Source organism: Coregonus clupeaformis, chromosome 20, assembly GCF_020615455.1.
Source record: "Coregonus clupeaformis isolate EN_2021a chromosome 20, ASM2061545v1, whole genome shotgun sequence".
Taxonomy (NCBI): Eukaryota; Metazoa; Chordata; class Actinopteri; order Salmoniformes; family Salmonidae; genus Coregonus; species Coregonus clupeaformis.
The window spans coordinates 52675547-52699727 of record NC_059211.1 but is presented as its reverse complement, the minus strand read 5'-3'; the positions used below and the strand labels follow the sequence as shown (position 1 = coordinate 52699727).

The window sequence follows — 24181 nt, the reverse complement described above, 5'->3', positions numbered from 1 at the left end:
GCAGGAGGCCGGGAGTATGGGGGTGTTGTCTATGGGCCTCTCCTCTGGGTATGGGCCTCTCCTCTGGGTCGTACAGCCATGACAGTGCGTCTGCCTTCACGTTCTTCATACCCAGGATGTAAGATAGCGTAAAGTCAAACCGGGTGAAAAATAGGGCCCACCTGGCCTGGCGAGGGTTCAGCCTCCTCGCTGCCCAGATGTACTCCAGGTTACGGTGGTCCGTCCAGATGAGGAAAGGGTGTTTCGCCCCCTCGAGCCAGTGCCTACACACGGTCAGGGCGCGGACAACAGCCAACAGCTCCCGATCACCAACATCGTAGTTCTGCTCCACCGGACTGAGCTTCTTGGAGAAGAAGGCACAGGGGCGGATTTTGGGTGGCATGCCCGAGCGTTGAGATAGGACAGAGCCTATCCCTACCTCGGACGCATCCACCTCCACTACGAATGGTAGTGATGGATCGGGATGGGCCAGTACCGGGGCTGAGGTGAACAGAACCCTCGGGTTACTGAAGGCCCTGTCAGCCTCAGCAGACCAGCAGAGCCAGGACGGCCCACCCTTCAACAGTGATGTAATGGGAGCTGCGACCTTGCCAAAGCCCCGGCTAAACCTCCGATAGTAGTTGGCAAAGCCAATAAAGAGCTGCCCCTCCTTTACCGTGGTTGGAGTCGGCCAATTACGCACGGCTGAAATGCGGATCTCCCTCCATCTCCACACCTGAGGTGGTAATGCGGTATCCGAGGAAGGAGACAAACTGTTGGAAAAACAGACACTTTTCTGCTTTGGCATAAAGGTCATGTTCCAACAGTCGGGCCAGCACTTTGCAAACCAGGGACACATGCTCGGCGCGCGTAGCGGAAAACACCAAAATGTCATCGATGTAGACCACTACACAGCAACCAAGCATGTCCCGAAACACCTAGTTCACAAAGGAATGGAAGACGGATGGAGCATTCATCAAACCGTAGGGCATCACCAGGTATTCGTAATGCCCCGTGGTGGTGCTGAATGCTGTCTTCCACTCATCCCCCTCTCGGACACGCACCAGGTTATACGCACTCCGGAGATCTAATTTTGTGAAGAAGCGCGAACCATGCATTGACTCGATCACAGATGGAATGAGGGGTAGAGGATAACTATAACGTCTTGTCCCCTTGTTCAGTGCTCGGTAATCAATGCAAGGGCGCAGACCTCCATCTTTCTTCTTCACAAAAAAGAAACTTGAGGAGGCGGGTGAAGTGGAGGGACGTCCTCTAGTAGCCAGCAGGTTGTCCAACCGGATGGCCATGTCCACCAGTTGGTTGAAGGACAACATGGTGTCCCAGCAGGCTAGCTCCCTTCGGACGTCCTCTCGCAGATCACACCGAAAGTGGTCGATGAGGGCCCGCTCGTTCAACCAGGACCCAGACGCTAGAGTCCTGTCTCTCGGGGAAAGCCCTGGGGTGGGCCAATGCGGTTTGGAGTGAAGGAGGAGCTAATTAATGGAACTCTTCGACCACCCGCCCGAGGGTAGAGAGGCGGGCGAGGACCGCACAGGACTTCGCCCTGGAGTTTCTGACTTCGCCCTGGAGTTTCGGACTCTAGTGGCTGGGTTCTCTTTACTGCAAAATCGGATTCAAAGTCTTTTTCTGTCAGACAGCAATTTCTGATACTCCATGATATATTCTGATCAACTGGCTTGTTCTTGTGTCAGGAACAGATTGCAACAGATGAAAGATTTTTGATCAAATTCGTAGTTACTGCTTTTTGTAGGGATTCTTTCACATATTCCTCTCTGATCATCAGTCATTAGGTTGTAGATTTTCAACACCTGGCTCAAGGTGGAAGGTGTGCTTTCCTGAATATTGCACATCTTAGAATGCCTTCTTTATAACTTACAAAATACATACAATGGAAAGTACACTGAGTTTACAAAACATCACCTGCTCCTTCCATGACACAGACTGACCAGGTAAATCCAGGTGAAAGCTATGATCCCTTATTGATGTCACCTGTTAGATCCACTTCAATCAGTGTAGATGAAGGGGAGGAGACAGGTTAAATAAGGATTTTCAAGCCTTGAGACAATTGAGACATTGAGACGTGTGCCATTCAGAGGGTGAATGGGCAAGACAAAATATTTAAGTGACTTTGAAGGGGGTATGGAAGTAGGTGCCAGGTGCACCTGTTTGAGTGTGTCAAGAACCGCAATGTTGCTGGGTTCTTCACGCTCCACAGTTTCCTGTGTGCGTCAAGAATGGTCCACCACCCAAAGGACATCCAGCCAAAAGCAGGCCAATGGTAAAAAATGGGTCATTGATGAAAGAGGACAAAGGAGGCTGACACGAATTGTGCAGAGAAACAGACGGGCTACAGTTAGTCAACTGACAGTCCAGTACAACTGTTGTGATGTGACTTTCATTAATATGATGACTGTTATTTATCGAATCAACTAACTATGTTTAATTGTTACTCAATTAAATGAATCATGTAACAATTAACTCATTAGGATTTGGGGCACCACGGAATAAGTTGTTTATAGAGTTACCATCTCCCAAATTAAACTCTAAAAGGTCTTTACCTATCACTATGTATAAAACAGTCAAAGTATCAATCATTACCACTTATCAGTCGCCATTCTGAATGGTCGCAGAATTCTTGGATCCGCAAGAACCCCAGCTTTACTTATGATTCAGATAAGAGCGTCTGCTAAATGACTAAAATGTAAATGTAACAGTGGACTAATGAAAAGAAAATACCAAAAGATAGTTTTTGAGTGGAGTTCCACTTTAATGTTTAAACATTTAGCTAAACATTATTTAAGGTTCTGATTAAATTACTATATTTACAACGTGTGTTTTTATAATATACTCTTGTTAATTTACATCTGAAACCCCCTACTTTAATTGGAAATGTCTGTATTTTGAAGTGGCAATTTACCCCAAAATGTGGCTATTTAGGATGTATTTTTAGTTGATTTACATCTTAAAACATCTACTTTAATCAGAAATTACTGTATTTTAAGGTGTATTTCTATAGAATTACTGTTGAAAACTGTAATTTACAGTAATTTACCCCTAACATTGGCTATTTAGAATGTATTTCGACAATATGTTTGAGTTAATTTACATCTTAAAACAGGTACTTTAATCAGAAATGACTGTATTTTGATTGTGTATTTCCATAACTGTTAAAATGTCAACTGTAATTAGTTTATTTACAGTGAATTTAATGTATTTTGACTCTGATTTCCACGTAAAAGTACATTTACATATAACAAATTAGAATAATTTGTTATAATTGGCATAAACCATTATTTTACAGGCTATAGGAAGTCTGTTTAGGAATATCAAGTTATTAAAAAAGCTTATTGTTTTCCTTTTATCATTTTTGTACCAAAAAGAAAATGCATTTGCACTTTCCTCTATTGGACCATCTGTAGGTAGGATCTTAATTTGAGCCAGTTTGCTGCAGCAGGAAAAGAATCCTGGCGCAACAGGAAATGTTAATTATTATGTGGATTATAATTAATTATCCTTTTTAGGGGTTGATACATTTTTAATTGGGATAAATCAAGTCTGACATTTCTATGTGGAAATTACAAACTTTAGAAGCCTTTCTAAAACTCAAATACACTACAAGCTTGAATTTCCTGCTTTTCAGGAAATTTCTCAGCAACAAAAGAGTGATCAAATTAAGATCCTGCATCTGTAACTGGCAAATCACAGGAATTCCGATCGCTTTCTGTGGTGATGAATACGCTTATAGGCTATTTACCTGTTTGTTTACCTTTTCACGTGGTAAAGTCACCACAGGCCATATCAACGGTGATGGTAGGATTATCTTATAACGTTTGGTTCGAAATGCGAATGGATTCATAAATCATAACAAATAAGGTTTTGAAGTGTCCTATATGTAGGAGATATACACTGAGTGTACAAAATATTAGGAATGCCTTCCTAATATTGAGTTGCATGCCCTTTTGCCCTCAGAACAGCCTCAACAGCCTCGTTAGGGCATGGACTCTACAAGGTGTCGAAAGCGTTCCACAGGGATGCTGGCCCCTGTTGACTCCAATGCTTCCCACAGTTGTGTCAAGTTGGCAGCGTCCAGCAGCATTGCAGTTCTTGACACACTCAAACCGGTGCGCCTTGCACCTACTACCATATCCCGCTCAAAGGCACTTAAATATTTTGTCTTGCCCATTTACCTACTGAATTGCACAGATACACAATCCATGTCTCAATTGTCTCAAGGCCTTCTTTAACCTGTCTCCTCTCCTTTTATCTACACAGATTTTTTTAATTGATTTTTTAACACATATTTAACCCCTTATTTTTTGGGGCCCAAAACTACCTCCGTACTTTCATTCATTTGTATGGGTTAACTTTAGACGGTCCGTAACGCGGAGAGGCCTATTCAAACTGAGAATACCATTGTGTTTGTGAGAGTCTACCCCTTTCTACTGTGGGCTCATATTAGTTTGTAGGCCAAACCTTTCAGATGGTTTACTGAGAAGACTCTGCCACTTTCCACCGTAGATGCGGAAGGGCGACATAGGAGGATGCAGTGGATTGAGACCCAGCCCATGCAAAGAAAACAGATATTGCTAGCTTAAACTGATGGATTTTTAAATTATGTTACTTAGATACTTGCATCAATAGACTCTGGGGGTTATATTGAATCTTTGTCCAGCTCCTGTGAAAAGTTTGGATGTGCGTAAAACCCTCTAGTCTAAGTTGCCTTAATTAATATTACAGTATATGCCCACAGGGAGCAATTACAGTATGGTGCCTGTAACTGTATTTAGACATGGCCTATTTCAAACTAGTTGTTAAATTTTTTATAGAATTTAATTAGAATTATTCACTGTCTTTTTTTTAGGCCTTATCAATAGTGAATTTCTTGCTTATTGACAACGTTTGGCATGTCCATGGCTGAGACATAATGCAATTTACAGTAGGCCTAGCCCCTATATTAGTGCAATGCTATGTTAAACAATATATTTTCATAGGCCTATTGAAGCCATGCAATTACTTAGAACAATGTAGACTTCAAACATGTTCAACAGGCTATTGTCAAACGGCTGATGTGGATGTGGTGTAGGAGTCAAGCGCAGGACACAGAAGCTTCGTCCAACAGACTTTACTAGACGACAAAAATACAACGAAATGGGCCTCAACAAACCCAGAGGCGAACGATTACGCAGCAGTGCGTAAAACACCTCAATACTAACAGAGCACGAAAACAGTGCGACTGTCCTAAAAATACATAAGGCAAAATGAGCAGCACCAAAAGACAGGCGGAATTATTACACACAACTCACGACTAACAAACGATAAACTTATAGGAGACATAATTAACACTAAAAGGAAACAGGTGTACAAGGAAGACAAAACCAAACAAACATCGATAACATACAACGGTGGCAGCTAGTACTCCGGGGACGACGAACGCCGAAGCCTGCCCGAGCAAGGAGGAGGAGCAGCCTCGGCCGAAACCGTGACAGCTATTTAGCAAATATGGGATAGGCTTATATTTTGTTATTTTGTGTCTGTAGGGTATTTTATAAACTAGACTATAGCGTAGTAATGTTTGAATTGGTTGAATTGGTGTTGAAAACAACACAATACATAAAATACTGTTAATACACAACTTAAAGGAACCAGATACTGTATTTAGCCTTGGAGCACGTTCTGATTGGCCAGTGAGGGGTCATCCTTGACCCACCTTCAACCTGTTTATTAATCAAAACCCAGCCCTTTTGCGCCACCGTCAGTTACTGCGCCCATAAAATAGTAAAAATATTTCTGACACACCACCTGACCTATGGCACTACTCCCAGCGCTAAGATTTACCATTGCGTTATTACATTTTTTTATAGAGCCCTTAGTGTCCTAGCATCCCTGTAGGGGGCCAGTGGGGGAATTGCCCAGCATTAATGCTAGCTAACCCGCTAGGGTGTGTGTGTGTGTGTTCCCTCGCTAACCTGCGACAGCATCCGTAACTGTACATCAAGAAGCCCGGCGAGGCTTCGTGTCAATCACGGTTAAGCTCTGCTCCACTCCCTCCCTCCTTCTCTCCCCCACGGCTCAGTGGCAGGAGTACCAGGAGTACCAGTAATTGACCCTCGTTATGGAGAAACGGCATCATGAAACAGGCCCTGATGACCTTCTTTTTTCTGTTGTTTTTCCTCTGGGGGGACTTTTCATTGGTGAGATTTTGATTGACAGCTACTGTGGACTCCTGGGGGGTTCTTTCCAAAAAGAAATTAGTGTTAAATTGAGGGTGCGTATGTGCGTGCGCGTGTGTGTTCCCTGATTGTTCCACGACAGACCTGATAAGCTATTCCGACCCACAGTAGATCACCTCCAGTGTTATTCCATTTAATGGAATAATACACCTCAGCAGCACTCATGTCTGACAGTTTTACAATGATCCTTTCTCTCCATAACAGGCTTGACCAAAAAAGGCTGGTTATTATGGGCTGTTTGAGCAGCATGGTAATCTATGAATCGAGCAGCAGCCTCTCTGAGTTCACTAGATAAAGACAGTTGGCACCCTGTTCTGCCAGCACGGATATCAATACCCTTTATCCTTATCAGAGGGTCTGATCCTCAACATAGGAGCCTTGAGAGAGCGAGAGAGAGAGAGAGAGAGAGTGTGTGTGTGCCCTCCGAGCAGCATGTCTTCCCCAGTGATTACAGACCAGTCCAGCCGCAGGGCTTCACAAGTCACTCTACATAACCTGAGATTGCACCATTGTGTAAAAAGCAGTGGAGAAGTACAATCTTTTCACGTTGGGCGCAGAGCAATTCTCAGAACAAAGTGTAAACAGCGTGGCACCATTAAACTTTTAAGAAATGGCACAGAAAGATCCAAATGGCACCAGAGAGGCCGTGGCATGCAGACATGATATTTTCCACCCAGCATGGCCTGAATCTAAATATGAGTCTGCTCATGCAGGGCAAGCTGTGTCCCGTTTGTCCACTCTGTAATTGGAACAGTAGAATAATATGTTGTATTCTTCTCTCAATACTCAGAGCACGAATGTGAAAAACAGATAAATGTTGTCCTGGTCTTGGGCTGTCCACTCTTCATTCTGTCAGAGGGGACTGCATTGGGTTGTGGGCTGTGTCTGGCTGAAACATGCTCTCTGTCCTCACTATGACTATGAAAGAGGGTGTTTGCAAATGAAGTGTGTGTGGGGGGGCGCATGCACATCCCTGCCTGTGTGTGTGTTTGTTAATGTGTGTGTGCGTGCTAATGTGTGTCTGTGACATTGCAGGGAGTTTGGCCGCTGGAAAGTGAACAGCCTGGCTCAAGAGAGACAGAATAACAATGGTCTGGCCCTGCCCCTGGACCCCGAGTTCCTCCAGACCATCAGGCACCTGGGCAGACGGCCCAGCCTCAGCTCCATCACAGACAGCATCATCAGGAAGTACGGAACACACTTCCTGCTCTCAGCCACCCTGGGGGGTAAGAATAATATAATATTTATTTATTGGTGTAATGATTGGAAGACCTTTTTTCTTTCAACTCAATCCTCTGTATGCTGCTGATGCTCAGCTTCAAAAACACATACAGTAAATTCTCTCTTTGCTGTAAAGGTGTTGTATTGGATGTGTTGTTCTATTCCCCGGCCCAGTTCTCAGTGCATATTCTGCTCCACTCTGTGCCCCTGTGTGTGTTTAGGGGAGGAGTCGTTAATGATCTTTGTGGACAAGCGGAGGTTGAGTAGGATGGTGGAGGTGAGAGAGGCCAACAGTACGGCCGTGACTCTGGAGGCCCTGCACCAGCTGGCTGCCTCCTACTTCATTGACAGAGAGAGCACACTTCGCAAGCTGCACCACATCCAGATAGCATCCACAGCCATCAAGGTACCCCCCCCCTAGCTGGGTCCATTAATCACTGTGTCAGTCATTATTACTGAGTAAGGAGTGTGATCAGCTGAGTTTGCCCTTTGCACAGCAGGACATCTTTGTCAGACTCAGCATTCGGAGTGATTAGTTTCCATGTGAGCCTGTGATTTATTTACACGTACCTGTGGCAATGACAGGATTATCATTGAGGAATTTCCCATGCATAGGCACCTTGTATTAGAGCTGTGTTTCCCAAATGGCCGTTTTGGACCAGCTGGTGAGCCACTCGTGTCCAATTTACATTTCTTTAAGAGTGTTGGTTTAAAACTGGACTGCTAGACTGTTTTGTACATCTTGAGGCTTGGGGAACCACTTCTAAAGAATGTGGGGAAGTGGAGAAGGTGTGTGCTAAAATACATGTGACAGTCGTCCCTAACACAATTGTACAGTTCAGCACTGATTTTGAACATGATCTAAGATGAGGTAGAGTTAAAAACTCACTTGCAGTTTGAAAGCATCCATCCATTTATCATTGACTTATCCCGGTGCTCTCCCGTCTTGGGCCACCACAGACAGATAAGGCCCTATATTCCTTAAAGTGAATTGGCAACAGGACACATCATGGCTGCGTTGGCAGCGTCCTCGTGGACAAAGTGCTGCTAAAATAGTCTGATTGAGATGAATGGAGCAGAAGTCATCTGAGGTGCATTTGTTTGGGAGGCAGTTTCAGGTGACTGATGTGAAATATTCACAGCAACAGCTGCCTTTAATTCAGGCCATGGATTTTTACTTCACCAAGATGAAGACGGATGGCAAAACAAAAGCGTCTCTTAGAAAGAGAGCACCGGACAACGGCTTTAAGATAACAGATTTTCAAGAGGAGAAAAGCCTGTCATCCTGGTATAATGTAGGAGCTATAGCTATAACACTCCGGGTGCAAAATAAAGGGAAGGGGAAAATGAAAAAGATAAAGAGGGGCGGGGAGGGGAAGTGGTGCCTCTACAATTACGCATCAGAGTGATGAATCCTCGGTTCTATTTCAACAATTTCTTAGAGAGCTTGCCCCATTTGTCAGCCATTTTGGGTATGAGTTAAGGTGTCACACGCTAATGAATAGAAGACGTATGAAGAATACTGGGGTTCCGCCATCTGTAATAAATGGTGCTTTAACCTACCAGCGAGCAAGGAACACTGACAGGAGACACTAACAGCGCTGGGTGGACATAAATCAAATGGTTAAAGTTTGATTTACAATCCAGGTCCGTTTCTACTAAGGTTTATTACAATTACCCTGAAAAACAACTAGCCATCGATGGGGAGAGGACAGAGGAGTGTTTTTGACCCAATTTGCTGCCCTGCTACTGCAGTGTTTAGTCATTCATGTCCTCTTATGGTTAATTTGTAGGAGAATAAAGAGAAATTTTGAGGCTGAGCTTTGGAAATCAAGGAAATCTAGTGAGAAATGATGGTAGCGGTCGTTCATGATGTAGAACATATCTGATGGGGATAAATAAAAAACAAAGCACTCTGTCTTGTTTTATCCCTTGTGTATCAATGAATTATTCATTTCAGACAGATTTTGTCATCTTCATTATTATATTGTTGTGTCCTCTTTGACATTTTGCGATGTCCTCCCCTTCAAGAAAAAGACACCCTCAGATGCAAAAACAAGAGGAAGTTTGTTATTAAGGTCTTATATACTCTGGGGGAACTTTGCAAATTAGATAAAGGTATGAGCTGCAGTCGGCTTCGCTTACCCTTTAACCTCTGTCTGGGTCGTCGTCAGTCAAGCTACTAATTTGCAAGCTGTGAGTAATCTTAACCTTTAGCCAGCTCTGTTTCCTCTCTCTGCAACATTGTCTGGCAAGAGCACCATAATTATTAAGCTCTGAGAGAAGGGAAGAGGGACACTAATTTGTTCCTAATCAAAAGGAGTCTCTCTCTCAGCCCCATCCAAGTTGGTGAAACAGACTCCCATCTAAAACAATATATCATAGTTTCCCTTGCCACAGTATTAACTCCTACTTTCTTCTCTTAAAGGTCCCCTGCTACTCCCCTGCGGATTTCAATGAGCCTCCATTTATTTAGGGGGAACAAATATCATCTCATGCTAGTTTATTTTTTCTTCAAGTCGATAAGCTGATCCCCAGCTCTGGTTGACATCGTAGTGTAAGCCAGTGCAACAAAGTGATTTTAAAACATCTTGCCGGAATCCTCAAAGAATGTCTAAACACGCGTAAACACATCTAGGATGTAAATGGGGATATGCGGCATCGACTAAGGCTATGCCTAGTGATTAAAAACAGGCTGATTCTCTGTGGTGCCGTGGAAAAAGCAATTTCCAAAGAAGCGCCGGTCCCAAACATTAATGGCATTCCATACTTTTTTAACAGGTTGTTGAATAGGCCTCTTAATACCCATTATTATTTAAATATCTGACACCTGGGGCTCACTTACTGTCATTTTATGTATTTTATTATGCTTTTGTGGAATTATTCATAGGTGGATTTAACAAAAGGCATGATCTTCATCAGTTTCCATGCCTCTGCCTTAGTGGTATCATGATAATATTAATAACGCTTTAGAAAATAATTGAGCTTCCTCGTCAATTGAGGCATTGCACCATGCATATAAAAGTATACAAGGGTTGTTACTGCATTGCTTTGGAGCACTTGTGATATGCTTATCTTTTCTCCATTCTCGCTTAAAACCATTAGCTATTCCCAAACACTAAACACTAGCAAGACCTTTAAACAATTCCCAAGTGGCAGATTCTTTGGTTGAGGCAGGGGACTCCGGTCCCTGCCTTAATCAGAGGAAGCATCCATAGTTTGAGTGAGTGAGTGCTGGTCCCTTATATCAGGTCTCGTGTGGCTCAGTTGGTAGAGCATTGTGCTTGCAACGCCAGGGTTGTGGGTTCGATTCGCACTAGGGACCAGTACAAAGAGAAAAGAATAGTAGAAAAAAATATGCTGTCACTACTAGTAGTTGTTTTGGATAAGAGTGTCTGCTGAATTACTTAAATGTAAAATATGATGATGCATACCAGACACGTCTCAATCACATCACATAACCAAGTAACACAAACTGCCTATTCAAGGAGAGCCTTTAAGAGCAATCACCAGACCCATTAAATGCTGCTGTTAGAATTTCTGATAGTCAGCACTCGATTATGGCATATTAATACAACCCTCACTCGCTCTCTCCCCAACTCATTTACATTTTTCTATCTACCAAAGTCCCCATAAGTTACTGAACATACTTTTATACAAACAACTGTTAAGAGTATTTTTTTTTTCTAAATCCATTTCTTATAGAAAGGACTAAGTGTGCATATGCTTGGCTTCGCTTGGTCCTTGTTGCAGATGGTCTCATTGCTATGCATAGAAAACCCAGATTTAAATTTAAAAAAGTCCCTTTAAGTCGGACATCTGTCTGTGTTAGAAATTAATCTGCCCACCCCTCTAGACATTTCTCGGATTTTAATTATTTGCGTCGAAACATCACAAAAAAAAGAATGGAAATGCCGTCGATAGGCCTGCTGAAGTTGTGGTTTTCTCTCTCTTTTTCACCTACCCACCAATCCTCTCTCTTTCCCCCCCTCCCTCTCCATTTCAAAGTAACTCAGACCTCAATGTTGAATGAAAATGAAAAATAATATTATGTGATTATCCTATAATGAATCACTGATGCTTATATAATGAAGGTTGGTCATGGTTCTGGTGTCTTAATGCTTTGAATGCACACCTTTTGATACAGTTCAGTTTTTGTTCTTCTTCTTTTTCTTTATTGTGTCTCACCCTTCACTCTGTTTTCCCAGTGACCTTAAAGTAGGTGTCAAAGAATGCTAACTTTTCTGCCCACAGAGGGAAAGGAAAAGTGTCCCATTTCTTCTGGATGTAGAACCATAGTTCCTCATTAATCTACACTGGTGATGTGGTTACTTTTATCGGCCCTTTGGGGAAATATTAAAAGAAGGAGCCACTGTGGCATTAGGGGAGAATAACTTGCAAGTGACGAGGAGGGAGATGGATAGGCCCGCAGGCTGCCAGTTTGTCTTGGAAGGGTGGCAGAGAAACCTTGATATACGGGAGCTTTAAATCATCCTTTTGTCAAGGATGATTGAGCTGTGATTGTGAATGATCTAACCACTCACTCAGAGGAGAACAGACATCCCCGTGTCTTTCTGATTTGTCAGCGTGAATCTAGTGATATGTATGTGAGGCTTGCATGTAACTGCATCTTTCAAGACTTAAAGCAAAATTGGAAGGAGTTATTCTTTTTTATTTTTTGTTACTTTTTCTTCATACGTAGTTCTTTCTTTTACTTTTTTGCAGACTCCACATTCTTCTCTCCCCTGTGTCAGATGACAGGGCTTTTGGGTTGCATTGCTACTGTATGTCATCACTTTCTCTGCATAGACAAGAAACCCACTCTCACCCTTAAGCTTCTTCATGTACCATACTTTTTGGATATAACATCATGTGGCCTATGAGCAGAGTATACTGAATAGTAAATATGTCTAAATGCATAACCTTGGTGTTGCATCATACACCAAATAACTAAACTACTGTATCTAGACTACTTGTAATGTTTGTCGATGTGAACATTTAAACGTGTCTCAATAAGGTGTAAAATATTTAGTCCTGTGGAAGTACAGATGGTAGGAAGTGAGTGAGTGTACTATTGTTGTTGTTAATCTCATTCCACATGACATTCAGCTCTGCATCCCTACATTTTTTATGACTTTAGTGGCTCTCTCTCACAGTGTAGTGGAGTATTGCCATGTGCCTCTTTCTTTCCCGTTAGGTGACCGAAACCAGGACAGGCCCTCTTGGATGCAGTAACTATGACAACCTGGACTCAGTCAGCTCTGTTCTGGTTCAGAGCCCTGAAAACAAGATTCATCTGCAAGGTCGGCCATCCATAATTGAACCCACCCAGACGTTCTGATGGAATTGTCACAGTTTATATTCTCTGCCAAGCGTTAGACAAGAGGCACCAGAGTGTCAGAAGGAATATAGCTTCAATCCGTCTTTGTCTGCCATTGGAAACCGAACCCCTGGATTCCTAAGTGAATCACAGGGATTTGTAGACATGTATGAACAAGCCAGTGGAAATGTATCTATAAAGTGACCAGAGAGTACCTCCTCTTCTGTCCTATAGTAACTTACAGTAGAAAGGCTATAGTTACTACAGTATTTGAGTCTAGTTTACATTATTACAGTAATTTGTCTTGTAGTTTAGCCAGTATTGTCATATATAAACTGTACCATATCCTCTCCTCTGTCCTCTCCCCAGGTCTCCAGGCCATCCTACCAGAGTACCTGAGGGCCAGGTTCGTCCAGGCGGCTCTGAGCTACATCGGCTGTAACGAGGAGGGTCAGTTTGTGTGCCGGGACAATGACTGTTGGTGCCGCTGCAGTCCAGGCTTCCCCCAGTGTAACTGCCCCGACGTGGACCTGAGGGCCATGGAGGCCAGCCTACTGCACATCAGGGACACCTGGAACATGGCCAACCAGGACTTTGAGGAGTCGGGTATGGAAGTATGACATTGACAATACACTCACAGAGGCGTATATAGAGAGTTTGTAACATTGAAGATACTTGCACAAATGTACTGCTATGTCAAATCAAATCAAATATTATTTGTCACATGCGGCGAATGTAACAAGTGTAGACCTTACCGTGAAATGCTTACTTACAAGCCCTTAACCAACAATGCAGTTCAAGAAATAGAGTTAAGAAAATATTTACTAAATAAACTCAAGTATAAAATGAAAAGTAACACAATAAAATAACAATAACGAGGCTATATACAGGGGGTACGGGATAGAGTATATGTGCGGGGGTACAGGTTAGTCGAGGTAATTTGTACATGTAGGTAGGGGTAAAGTGACTATGCATGGATAATAAACAGCGAGTAGCAGCAGTGTAATAACGAAGGGCGGGGTGTCAATGTAAATAGTCCGGGTGGCCATTTGATTAATTGTTCAGCAGTCTTATGGCTTGGGGGTAGAAGCTGTTAAGGAGCCTTTTGGACCTAGACTTGGTGCGGTAGCAGAGAGAACAGTCTATGACTTGGGGGACTGGAGTCTTTGACAATTTTTTGGCCCTTCCTCTGACACCGCCTAGTTTATAGGTCCTGGATGGCAGGAAGCTTGGCCCCAGTGATGTACTGCGCCGGTACTGGGCCGTACGCACTACCCTCTGTAGCGCCTTACGGTCGGATGCCTAGCAGTTGCCATACCAGGCGGTGATGCAACCGGTCAGGATGCTCTCGATGGTGCAGCTGTAGAACTTTTTGAGGATCTGGGGACCCATGCTAAATCTTTTCAGTCTTCTGAGGTATGCCACAGAACCTTACACAACACGGAAATCAGTGTGACGTCTGCTGTCTATGGGTTCACATGTACAGTACCAATCAAAAGTTTATTTTTTACTATTTTCTACATTGTAGAATAATAGTGAAGACATCAAAACTATGAAATAACACATAAAAAATCATGTAGTAATCAAAAAAGTATAAATATCTCAACCAGCTTCACCTGGAATGCTTTTCCAACAGTCTTGAAGGAGTTCCTACATATGCTGAGCACTTGTTGGCTGCTTTTCCTTCACTCTGCGGTCCGACTCATCCCAAACCATCTCAATAGGGTTGAGGTCGGGGGATTGTGGAGGCCAGGTCATCTGATGCAACACTCCATCACTCTCCTTCTTGGTCAAATAGCCCTAACACAGCCTGGAGGTGTATTGGGTCATTGTCCTGTTGAAAAACAAATGATAGTCCAAATAAGCCCAAACCAGATGGAATGGCGTATCTCTGCAGAATGCTGTCGTAGCCATGCTGGTTAAGTGTGCTTTGAATTCTAAATAAATCACAGACAGTGTCACCAGCAAAGCACCCCCACACCATCACACCTCCTACTCTATGCTTTACGGTGTCTCACAAAGACACAGCGATTGGAACCAAAATTCTCCAATTTGGACTCCAGAATAAAATAACAAATTTCCACCGGTCTAATGTCCATTGCTCATGTTTCTTGGCCCAAGCAGGTCTCTTCTTATTATTGGTGTCCTTTAGTAGTGGTTTCTTTCCAGCAATTCGACCATGAAGGCCTGATTCACACAGTCTCCTCTGAACAGTTGATGTTGAGATGTGTCTGTTACTAGAACTCTGTGAAGCATTTATTTGGGCTGCAATTTCTGAGGCTGGTAACTCTAATGAAATAATCTTCTGCAGCAGATGTATCTCTGGGTCTTCCATTCCTGTGGCGGTCCTCATGAGAGCCAGTTTGATCATAGCGCTTAATGGTTTTTGTGACTGCACTTGAAGAAACGTTCAAAGTTCTTGATATTTTCCGTATTGACTGACCTTCATGTCTTAAAGTAATGATGGACTGTCATTTCTCTTTGCCTATTTGAGCTGTTCTTGCCATAATATGGACTTGGTTTTTTACCAAATAGGGCTATCTTCTGTATACCCCCTACCTTGTCACAACACAACTGATTGGCTCAAACACATTAAGAAGGAAAGATATTCCACAAATTAACTTTTAAAGAGGCACACCTGTTAATTACATTTACATTACATTTTAGTCATTTAGCAGACGCTCTTATCCAGAGCGACTTACAGTTAGTGAGTGCATATATTATTTTTTTATTTTCTTCATACTGGCCCCCTGTGGGAATCGAACCCACAACCCTGGGGTTGCAAACGCCATGCTCTACCAACTGAGCTACATTCCCTCCCCTACCCTGGACGACGCTGGGCCAATTGTGCACTGCCCCATGGGTCTCCCGGTCGCGGCCAGCTACGACAGAGCCTGGATTTGAACCAGGATCTCTAGTGGCACAGCTAGCACTGTGATGCAGTGCCTTAGACCACTGTGCCACTCGGTAATTGAAATGCATTCCAGGTGACTACCTCATGAAGCTGGTTGAGAGAATGCCAATAGTGTGCAAAGCTGTCATCAAGGCAAAGGGTGGCTACTTTGAAGAATCTAGCATATTTATATACATATTTAACTATTATTCTACAATGTAAAGATTTTTACAAATAAAGAAGAACCCTTGAATGAGTTGGTGTGTCCAAACTTTTGACTGGTAGTGCATATTTAGAGGCTGAATTATTCATATTAAATGTCAGGCCACTCTTGAGAAGTCTGTAAACATATACAGTGCCTCCAGAAAGTATTCACACCCCTTGACTTTTTCCACATTTTGTTGTTTTACAGCCTGAATCTAAAATGGATTAAATTGAAATTTGCTGACACTGGCTTACACACAATACCCCATAATGTCAAAGTACAAATTAATTAAAAGTGAAAAGCTAAAATGTATTGAATCAATAAGTATTCAACCCATTTGTTATGGCAAGCGTAAATAAGTTCAGGAGTAAACATTTGCTTAACAAGTCCAATAATAAGTTGCATGGACTCTGTGTGCAATGATAGTGTTTAACATGATTTTTGAATACCTCAATTCTGTACCCCACACATAAATATCTGTAAGGTCCCTCAGTCGACCAGTGAATTTCAAACACAGATTCAACCACAAAGACCAGGGAGGTTTTCCAATGCCTCACAAAAAGGGCAGACATTGAATATCCCTTGAGCATGGTGAAGTTGCTTTTCTACACCCAGTCACTACAAAGATACAGGCGTCCTTCCTAACTCATTTGCCGTAGAGGAAGGAAACTGCTCAAGGATTTCACAATGAGGCCAATGGTGACAGTTACAGATTTTAATGGCTGTGAAAGGAGAAATATTAGGATGGATTAACAACATAGTAGTTACTGCACAATACTAACCTAATTGACAGAGTGAAAAGAAGGAAGCCTGTACATAATAAAAAATATTCCAAAACATGCATCCTGTTTGCAATAAGGCACTAAAGTAAAATGTCAAAAAATGTGGCAAAGAAATTAACTTAATGTCCTGAATACAAAGTGTTCTGTTTGGGGCAAATCCAACACAACACATACTGAGCACCACTCTTCATATTTTAAAGCATGGTGGTGGCTGCATGGCTGCATCATGTTATGGATATGCTTGTCATCGGCAAGGACTAGGGAGTTTTGTAGGATAAAAATAAACAGAATAGAGCTAAGCACAGGCAAAACCCTAGAGGAAAACCTGGTTCAGTCTGTTTTCCAACAGACACTGGGAGACAAATTCACCTTTTAACAGGACATTAACCAAAATACAAGGCCAAATATACACTGGAGTTACTTACCAAGGTGACATTGAATGTTCCTGAGTGGCCTAGTTACATGTTTTACTTACATTTGCTTGAATATCTATGGCAAGACTTGAAAATGGCTGTCTAGCAATGATCAACAACCAACTTGACAGAGCTTGAATAATTTTTTTAAGAATAATGTGCAAATATTGTACAGTCCAGGTGTGCAAAGCTCTTAGAGACTTACCCAGAAAGACTCACAGTCATAATCGCTGCAAAAGGTGATTCGAACATGTATTGACTCAGGGTTGTGAATACTTATGTAAATGAAATATTTCTGTATTTCATTTTCAATAAATTTCTAAAAACATGTTTTCACTTTGTCATTATGGGGTATTGTGTGTAGACGGGTGAGGAAAAAATAATATTTAATCAATTTTGAATTCAGGCTGTAATACAACATAAGTCAAGGGGTATGAATACTTTCTGAAGGCACTGTATGTTTAATTCACATGGCCCATGCGAGGGACTAAACCCACAACCTTGATGTTGGCAGCATTATAGTGTAACTGTCTGAGCCAGTTGGACCAATTATACCCTCCACACCATCTGCCCTGCTGCTTTGTTGATGTGAGGTGTTTCATTTGCCCTGGTTCAGTACCTGTAGTTCTGCAGTGGTTCGTCTCAGAGCAGAGCTGTGGGAAGGCATTAAGAGGGAAGCATTGTTACCTAGCTGTTTTCAGCCGCTGACAAGATAATAATGGTGGGAAGAGGCCTGACTTTCAGGGATGAGGTGTCATTGTCGTTGCAGTGAAATAGCGTTTCTTTCTTGGCAGGAACGGACAGTTTTTTTTCTCTCTCTCTCTCTGGTTGTGTCCCGGGAATGGTGCCAGCCTAAGCAGGTTTACTCAGGGTGCAATGAAGCACTCTAATTCATCTGAATACAACAGCTGGAGGCTGATGATTTAAAACATGTAAACATCCTTTACCAAGCACATCATGGAATCTAATGGCCGTAAAGACATTACTATGTTTTCTTCTAATTGCAATCTGAGATCTCTCTCCTAATATAACGCTGGTTTATCAAAAATTCTGTTGTGTTAGTGTAATTCATTTCACAGCAGTACATATTACACCATGGCTAATCACTCTGAGAGCGAATGACGATTGTAATCAGATATAATCAACATCACTGTTAATTGTAAATATCACTGTCACTTTCTCATTACAGATTAGGTTGAATATATTTTTCAGAATTGAATTCTATCATGAAAGTATATATTAATAGATTTTTGTTCATTCCTGCGATGCCCCCTTTCACTCGTTAAACCTGACACTTACCCTGAAGCAAAGTAATATTTTTTGCTGCTTTTCTGTTTGGCTGTTGTGCCTCTACACATGAGCTTGCTCTGCCAGGAGCTGGCTGGGGTCTTGGTATTTCAAACAGAGACACAGACCCACATTTAGTTCTGCCTCTTTCTATTAACATATGCGTCACACAGTATCACTTCCATTCTCCCCCATGGCGGCCCGGCAAACCAAGTCCCATGTGCTCTCTCTAAAGTGATCCCTTAATGTCGTCTGACTTTATCAGCCAAAATGAACAGAATCATATAAATAAATAAATAAATAAGCGGAGCAGAACGACGAGGGGCCATTAAACCTCTCCACACTTGTCTGCCTTTCAGAGGAGTTCCAGAACTTTTTGCGGAGACTCCCGACGTTCTACGCCCTCAACACATCTGCCATCCAGTACTTCTGGAAGATGGAGCCGGCCGTCCACCAGCGCTACAGACAGCTGGAGCTCAGCAGCAGACAGCTCATCGCCAAATCCAGACGAATTGTCAAAAAACTCTTCACCCTCAGCAAGAGGTGTCGGACACAGCCTAAAGTCATTGTGCTGAGAGAGAGGTGAGAATATATTATGATATATGATAAACATTGCCAGTGATGTTTAGCAGGCATGGATGTGCATGAAGAATCGGGGGGGGAGAGAGTGACAGAGACAGGTGAGAAGATGCTATGATAAACATCGTTAGTGACCTTTAAATGACATCAATATGGATGAAGATTCAAGCCTCAAACTGGTAGTTATTTCTGTGCTATCTCTGGATGGGGTTTCAAACTAATAACATGGTAATAAACACGACACTTTGCTTTCAGCAGAGACCTGAGAAGGGCTTTTGTAGAATTGAAAAATAATTGTTCCGATGCTGATGACTTGGTCCCGGTCTAGGCTCCCTCCAAAACATCCAGGCCCTGTAAGCAATCCCCCTGAGTATCCCTTTTGTGCCTGAATAGACTCGGGGATGTTGTGAATGTCCCAGTCTAAAATGGCTGCTGTTCAGACATACACATTGTTGATAGGTGAGGGGAGAGAAATTCTGTACTCTGCATATTGCTTTGACATTTCTGAACTGATGTTTTATGTTTCTTATGTTCAAAAGAGTTCACAGGCAATCAATCAGAACATGAGATAGCAGCTCCAATTTCACCAACCCACTTGTCGGGTGAAACTCTGCTGTGCTCGTGTTTTTTTTCTTCATTTTCTTCTAAATTTGTTGTAGAAAACGTTTCACTTGGCAAAATCAGCCCATATTTCTTTGTCATGGGAAAATTCATCCAACTTTAACAAGCATAGAGGACTGATTAATAAAACTTAAACTCTATTTCATACATTAGATATACTGAGATTGCTTTTATTTTCACAGACTATAATAATAATAATAATAATAATAATAATAATAATAATAATATGCCATTTAGCAGATGCTTTTATCCAAAGCGACTTACAGTCATGCGTGCATACATTTTTGTGTATGGGTGGTCCCGGGGATCGAACCCACTACCCTGGCGTTACAAGCAACGTGCTCTACCAGCTGAGCTACAGAGGACCACATACAGAGAATACAGTAGTTACCTAGCTTGATACTCTGACTAATACGGTCAGCCATAATTCATGTCATAATTCATTAATGTTTATTATTTAGATACAAAATCCCATTGAGAGAGCATCCTTTTCATATGGCTTTCCTTTTACTCTTATTTTTCGCTGTCAAGGACTATATTTGCTTATTTTTTTATTAAACTACTTATAATGGATGTGGCCATGAGGTTCTCATAAGCTGTGAAAATACAGCCACAGAAAATTAGTACTAGTCTCCTAGTACTATTGCTATTGGGGCTCTAACACAGAAGTGATCGTTTACATGAAGAGTCTGACATATTTGTCTTAATGGGTTTTAGTAAAGCAATACAAGCTGCTCTCTACCCTTTCCATTTCCATTATAGGTTTCTTTGCCCCTTCCATTTCCCATAAGGTTTCTCAACCTTATGGTGTTTCACCAAATTGTTTCATGGACGCAATTCATTAAGTAAATCCAGTTATTTACAGAGAATTGGGTGCCAGCACAGAGATGTAGAGACACAGGGCTCTATTTTCGGCTGGTGCTAAGGAGGCGCAGGTTAGTTTGCAATAATGTAAAAACTGATGCACTGGATTTTGAGAGCGGTAGCGCAGCCTATCCAGCCATGATGCACAGTACCCATGGAAGGAGAGATGTGCCTTTTTTGCCGGTGAATCTCGTATTTAGAAACATGAAAAAAATATTTAGTTTAATTTGATTAAAAAAACAAGCATAGCCTACCCTCCCCTTAATCAAGGCTGGTTTAGCAGCATCGCATAGCTACGTCTTTTTATCCTGCCATTAGCCAAGTAGCCTTTGAATAAAGGGGTTTTAAATGGTCTACTGAGAGTGCTTTGAAATATTTTTGATGCAACTGGTCAGGACGCTCTCTATGGTGCAGTGGTAGTATTTGTAGAGGACAAAGGGCAGCATGCCAAATTTCTTCAGCCGCCTTAGGTAATAGAGACTCTGTTGTGCCCTCTTGACAAGAGTGGTGGTTTTATTTGTCCATGACAGGTCCTCGGTGATGTGGACTCCGAGGAACGTAAAACTCGTGATTCTCTCTACTGCAGTCCCGTTGATGTGGATCAATGGTAGGCTATCCATCCCCTCGTCCGATTACCAAAGACATGCTCCTCCAAACTATTCAGTCCTCCTATAATGGCATATCAACAGCGTAAAAAATAAAAAACTGGCTCGCACATAGGCAACGGTACAATTGACAGGAGCCTAGTATTTTTGTAGACGTGCGAATGTTATGCGTAAAGACATTTAGGCCTAAGTGTGCACACAGTGCCATGGAACGAGAGAAGCGATTTATAATATGTTTCTGACTCGATCCTATTTAGACATTGTTGTTGGTTTAAAAAACAGATTGATTGATTGTTTTTCATTTAATTTGATTAAAAAACAAAACTTATTAGAAAGATTCACCGTCCATTGGTTTATGGTGAGAACATACACTACCGTTCAAAAGTTTGGGGTTACTTAGAAATGTCCTTGTTTTCGAAAGAAAAGCAATTTTTTGGTCCATTAAAATAACATCAAATTGATCAGAAATACAGTGTAGACATTGTTAATGTTGTAAATGGCTATTGTAGCTGGAAACGGCTGATTTAAAAAAAAATTGATTATCTACATAGGCGTACAGAGGCCCATTATCAGCAACCGTTAGTCCTGTGTTCCAATGGCACGTTGTGTTTGCTAATCCAAGTTTATCATTTTAAAAAGCTAATTGATCATTAGAAAACCCTTTTGCAATTATGTTAGCACAGCTGAAAACTGTTGTGCTGATTTAAGAAGCAATAAAACTGGCCTTCTTGAGACTAGTTGAGTATCTGGAGCATCAGCAATTGTGGGTTCGATTACAGGATCAAAATGGCCAGAAACAAATAACTTTCTTCTGAAACTCATCAGTCTATTCTTGTTCTGAGAAATGAATGCTATTCCATGCGAGAAATTGCCAAGAAACTGAAGATCTCGTACAACGCTGTGTACTACTCCCTTCACAGAACAGCGCAAACTGGCTCTAACCAGAATAGAAAGAGGAGTGGGAGGCCCCGGTGCACAACTGAGCAAGAGGACAAATACATTAGTGTCTAGTTTGAGAAACAGATGCCTCACAGGTCCTCAACTGGCAGCTTCATTAAATAGTACCCGCAAAACAACAGTCTCAACGTCAACAGTGAAGAGGCGACTCCAGGATGCTGACCTTCTAGGCAGAGTTGCAAAGAAAAAGCCATATCTCAGACTGGCCAATAAAAATAAAAGATTAAGATGGGAAAAAGAACACAGATACTGGACAGAGGAAGATTTAAAAAAAAGTGTTGTGGACAGACAAATCGAAGTTTGAGGTGTTCGGATCACAAAGAAGAAAATTTGTGAGACACAGACCAAATGAAAAGATGCTGGAGGAGTGCTTGATGCCATCTGTCAAGCATGGTGGCGGCAATGTGATGGTCTGGGGGTGCTTTGGTGGTGGTAAAGTGGGAGATTTGTACAGGGTAAAAGGGATCTTGAAGAAGGAAGGCTATCACTCCATTTTGAAATGCCATGCCAAACCCTGTGCACGGCGCTTGATTGGAGCCAATTTCCTCCTACAACAGGACAATGACCCAAAGCATAGCTCCAAACTGTGCAATAACTATTTAGGGAAGAAGCAGTCAGCTGGTATTCTGTCTATAATGGAGTGGCCAGCACAGTCACCGGATCTCAACCCTATTGAGCTGTTGTGGGAACAGCTTGACCGTATGGTACGTAAGAAGTGCCCATCAAGCCAATCCAACTTGTGGGAGGTGCTTCAGGAAGCATGGGGTGAAATCTCTTCAGATTACCTCAACAAATTGACAACTAGAATGCCAAAGGTCTGCAAGGCTGTAATTGCTGCAAATGGAGGATTCTTTGACGAATGCAAAGTATGAAGGACACAATAATTGTTTCTATTAAAAATTATTATTTCTAACCTTGTCAATTACTACATTTCCTATGCATTTTGCTATATTTCCTATTCAAACTCATTGTGACCCCAAACATTTGAACGGTAGGGTACATGGCTCGAATGCAATGTAATTTCGGCTGCTATTTCTGGATAAGTGCAAATATGATCTGTAAGATGGTTCCATTATGTTTATAAAACATTACATTTCCGAGCAGTATAACAGTGAGTGGACATTTCCCCGTTCTCTTTATATTGGATCTTTATCCATCTCCTGTGAAAAGTTTGGGTGTGTGTTAAACCCTACGTAGTTTAAGTTGCCTTGTCTATATTATATGCCCACAGGGAGAAATGATGGTGCCTGTAACTGTATTTAGACATAGCCTATTTCAAACAAGTTGTTGTTTTGTTTTTGTTATAATTTAATTATACAGTCTTTTCAGGCCTTATCAATAGCCAAGTGAATTTAATATTGCTTATTGACTACATTTGGCATGTCCAGACTGTAATTTTAGCCAGCAGTACCACCCTGCATCCCACTGCTAGCTTGCCGCTGAAGCTAAGCAGAGTTGATCCCTGGATGGGAGACTAGATGCTGCTGGAAGTGGTGTTGGAGGGCCAGCAGGAGGCACTCTTTCCTCTGGTCAAAAAAAATATCCCAATCCCCCAGGGCAGTGAATGGGGACATTGCCCTGTGTAGGGTACTTGTCTTTCGGATGGGATGTTAAACGGGAGCCCTGTCTCTCTGTGATCACTAAAGAGCCCATGGACTTATCATAAGAGTAGGGGTGTTAACCACAGTGTCCTGGCTAAATTCTCAATCTGGCCCGCATACCTTCATGGCCACCTAATCATTCCCAGCTTCCAATTGGCTCATTCCTCTTCCCTGTAACTTTTCCCCAGGTCATTGCTGTAAATGAGAATTTGTTCGACATATTTAGCGAATATGGGGCAGGCAATTTAACAAACTAGGCTATAACGGACTAATATTCTAATTGGGGTTGAGGAGAATGCAATACATAAAAAACCATAAATACACAGCTTGAAGCAACCACATATTTAGCCATGGAGCACGTTCTGTTTGGCCAGTGAGGGGCCAAGCCTCGACAATCCCACAAATTGTTTATTCATCAAAACCCAGCCCTTTCACACTACCGCCAGCTACTACGCCCATCATTCCGGTTGTGAAAATAGCAAAAATATTTCTGACACACCCCCGAATCTATATTGCTACCACCAGCGCTAAGATTTACCATTGCGTTAGGGAAAAAAGTATTTGATCCCCTGCTGATTTTGTACGTTTGCCCACTGACAAATA

At 42.2% G+C, this 24181-nt stretch overlaps 1 protein-coding gene across 1 annotated transcript in view; it reads left to right on the top strand.

Annotated features, from left to right (window-relative positions):
- The window catches only part of LOC121533932 (BMP/retinoic acid-inducible neural-specific protein 3), a 51102-nt gene that overhangs the window by 12155 nt on the left and 14766 nt on the right, over positions 1-24181 (top strand). Inside the window, exons 3-7 of the mRNA XM_041840297.2 lie at positions 7266-7456; positions 7673-7857; positions 12649-12754; positions 13141-13377; positions 18711-18933. Of these exons, the coding sequence (XP_041696231.2) occupies positions 7266-7456; positions 7673-7857; positions 12649-12754; positions 13141-13377; positions 18711-18933 (942 nt within the window). The remainder of the gene's footprint in view (positions 1-7265; positions 7457-7672; positions 7858-12648; positions 12755-13140; positions 13378-18710; positions 18934-24181) is intronic.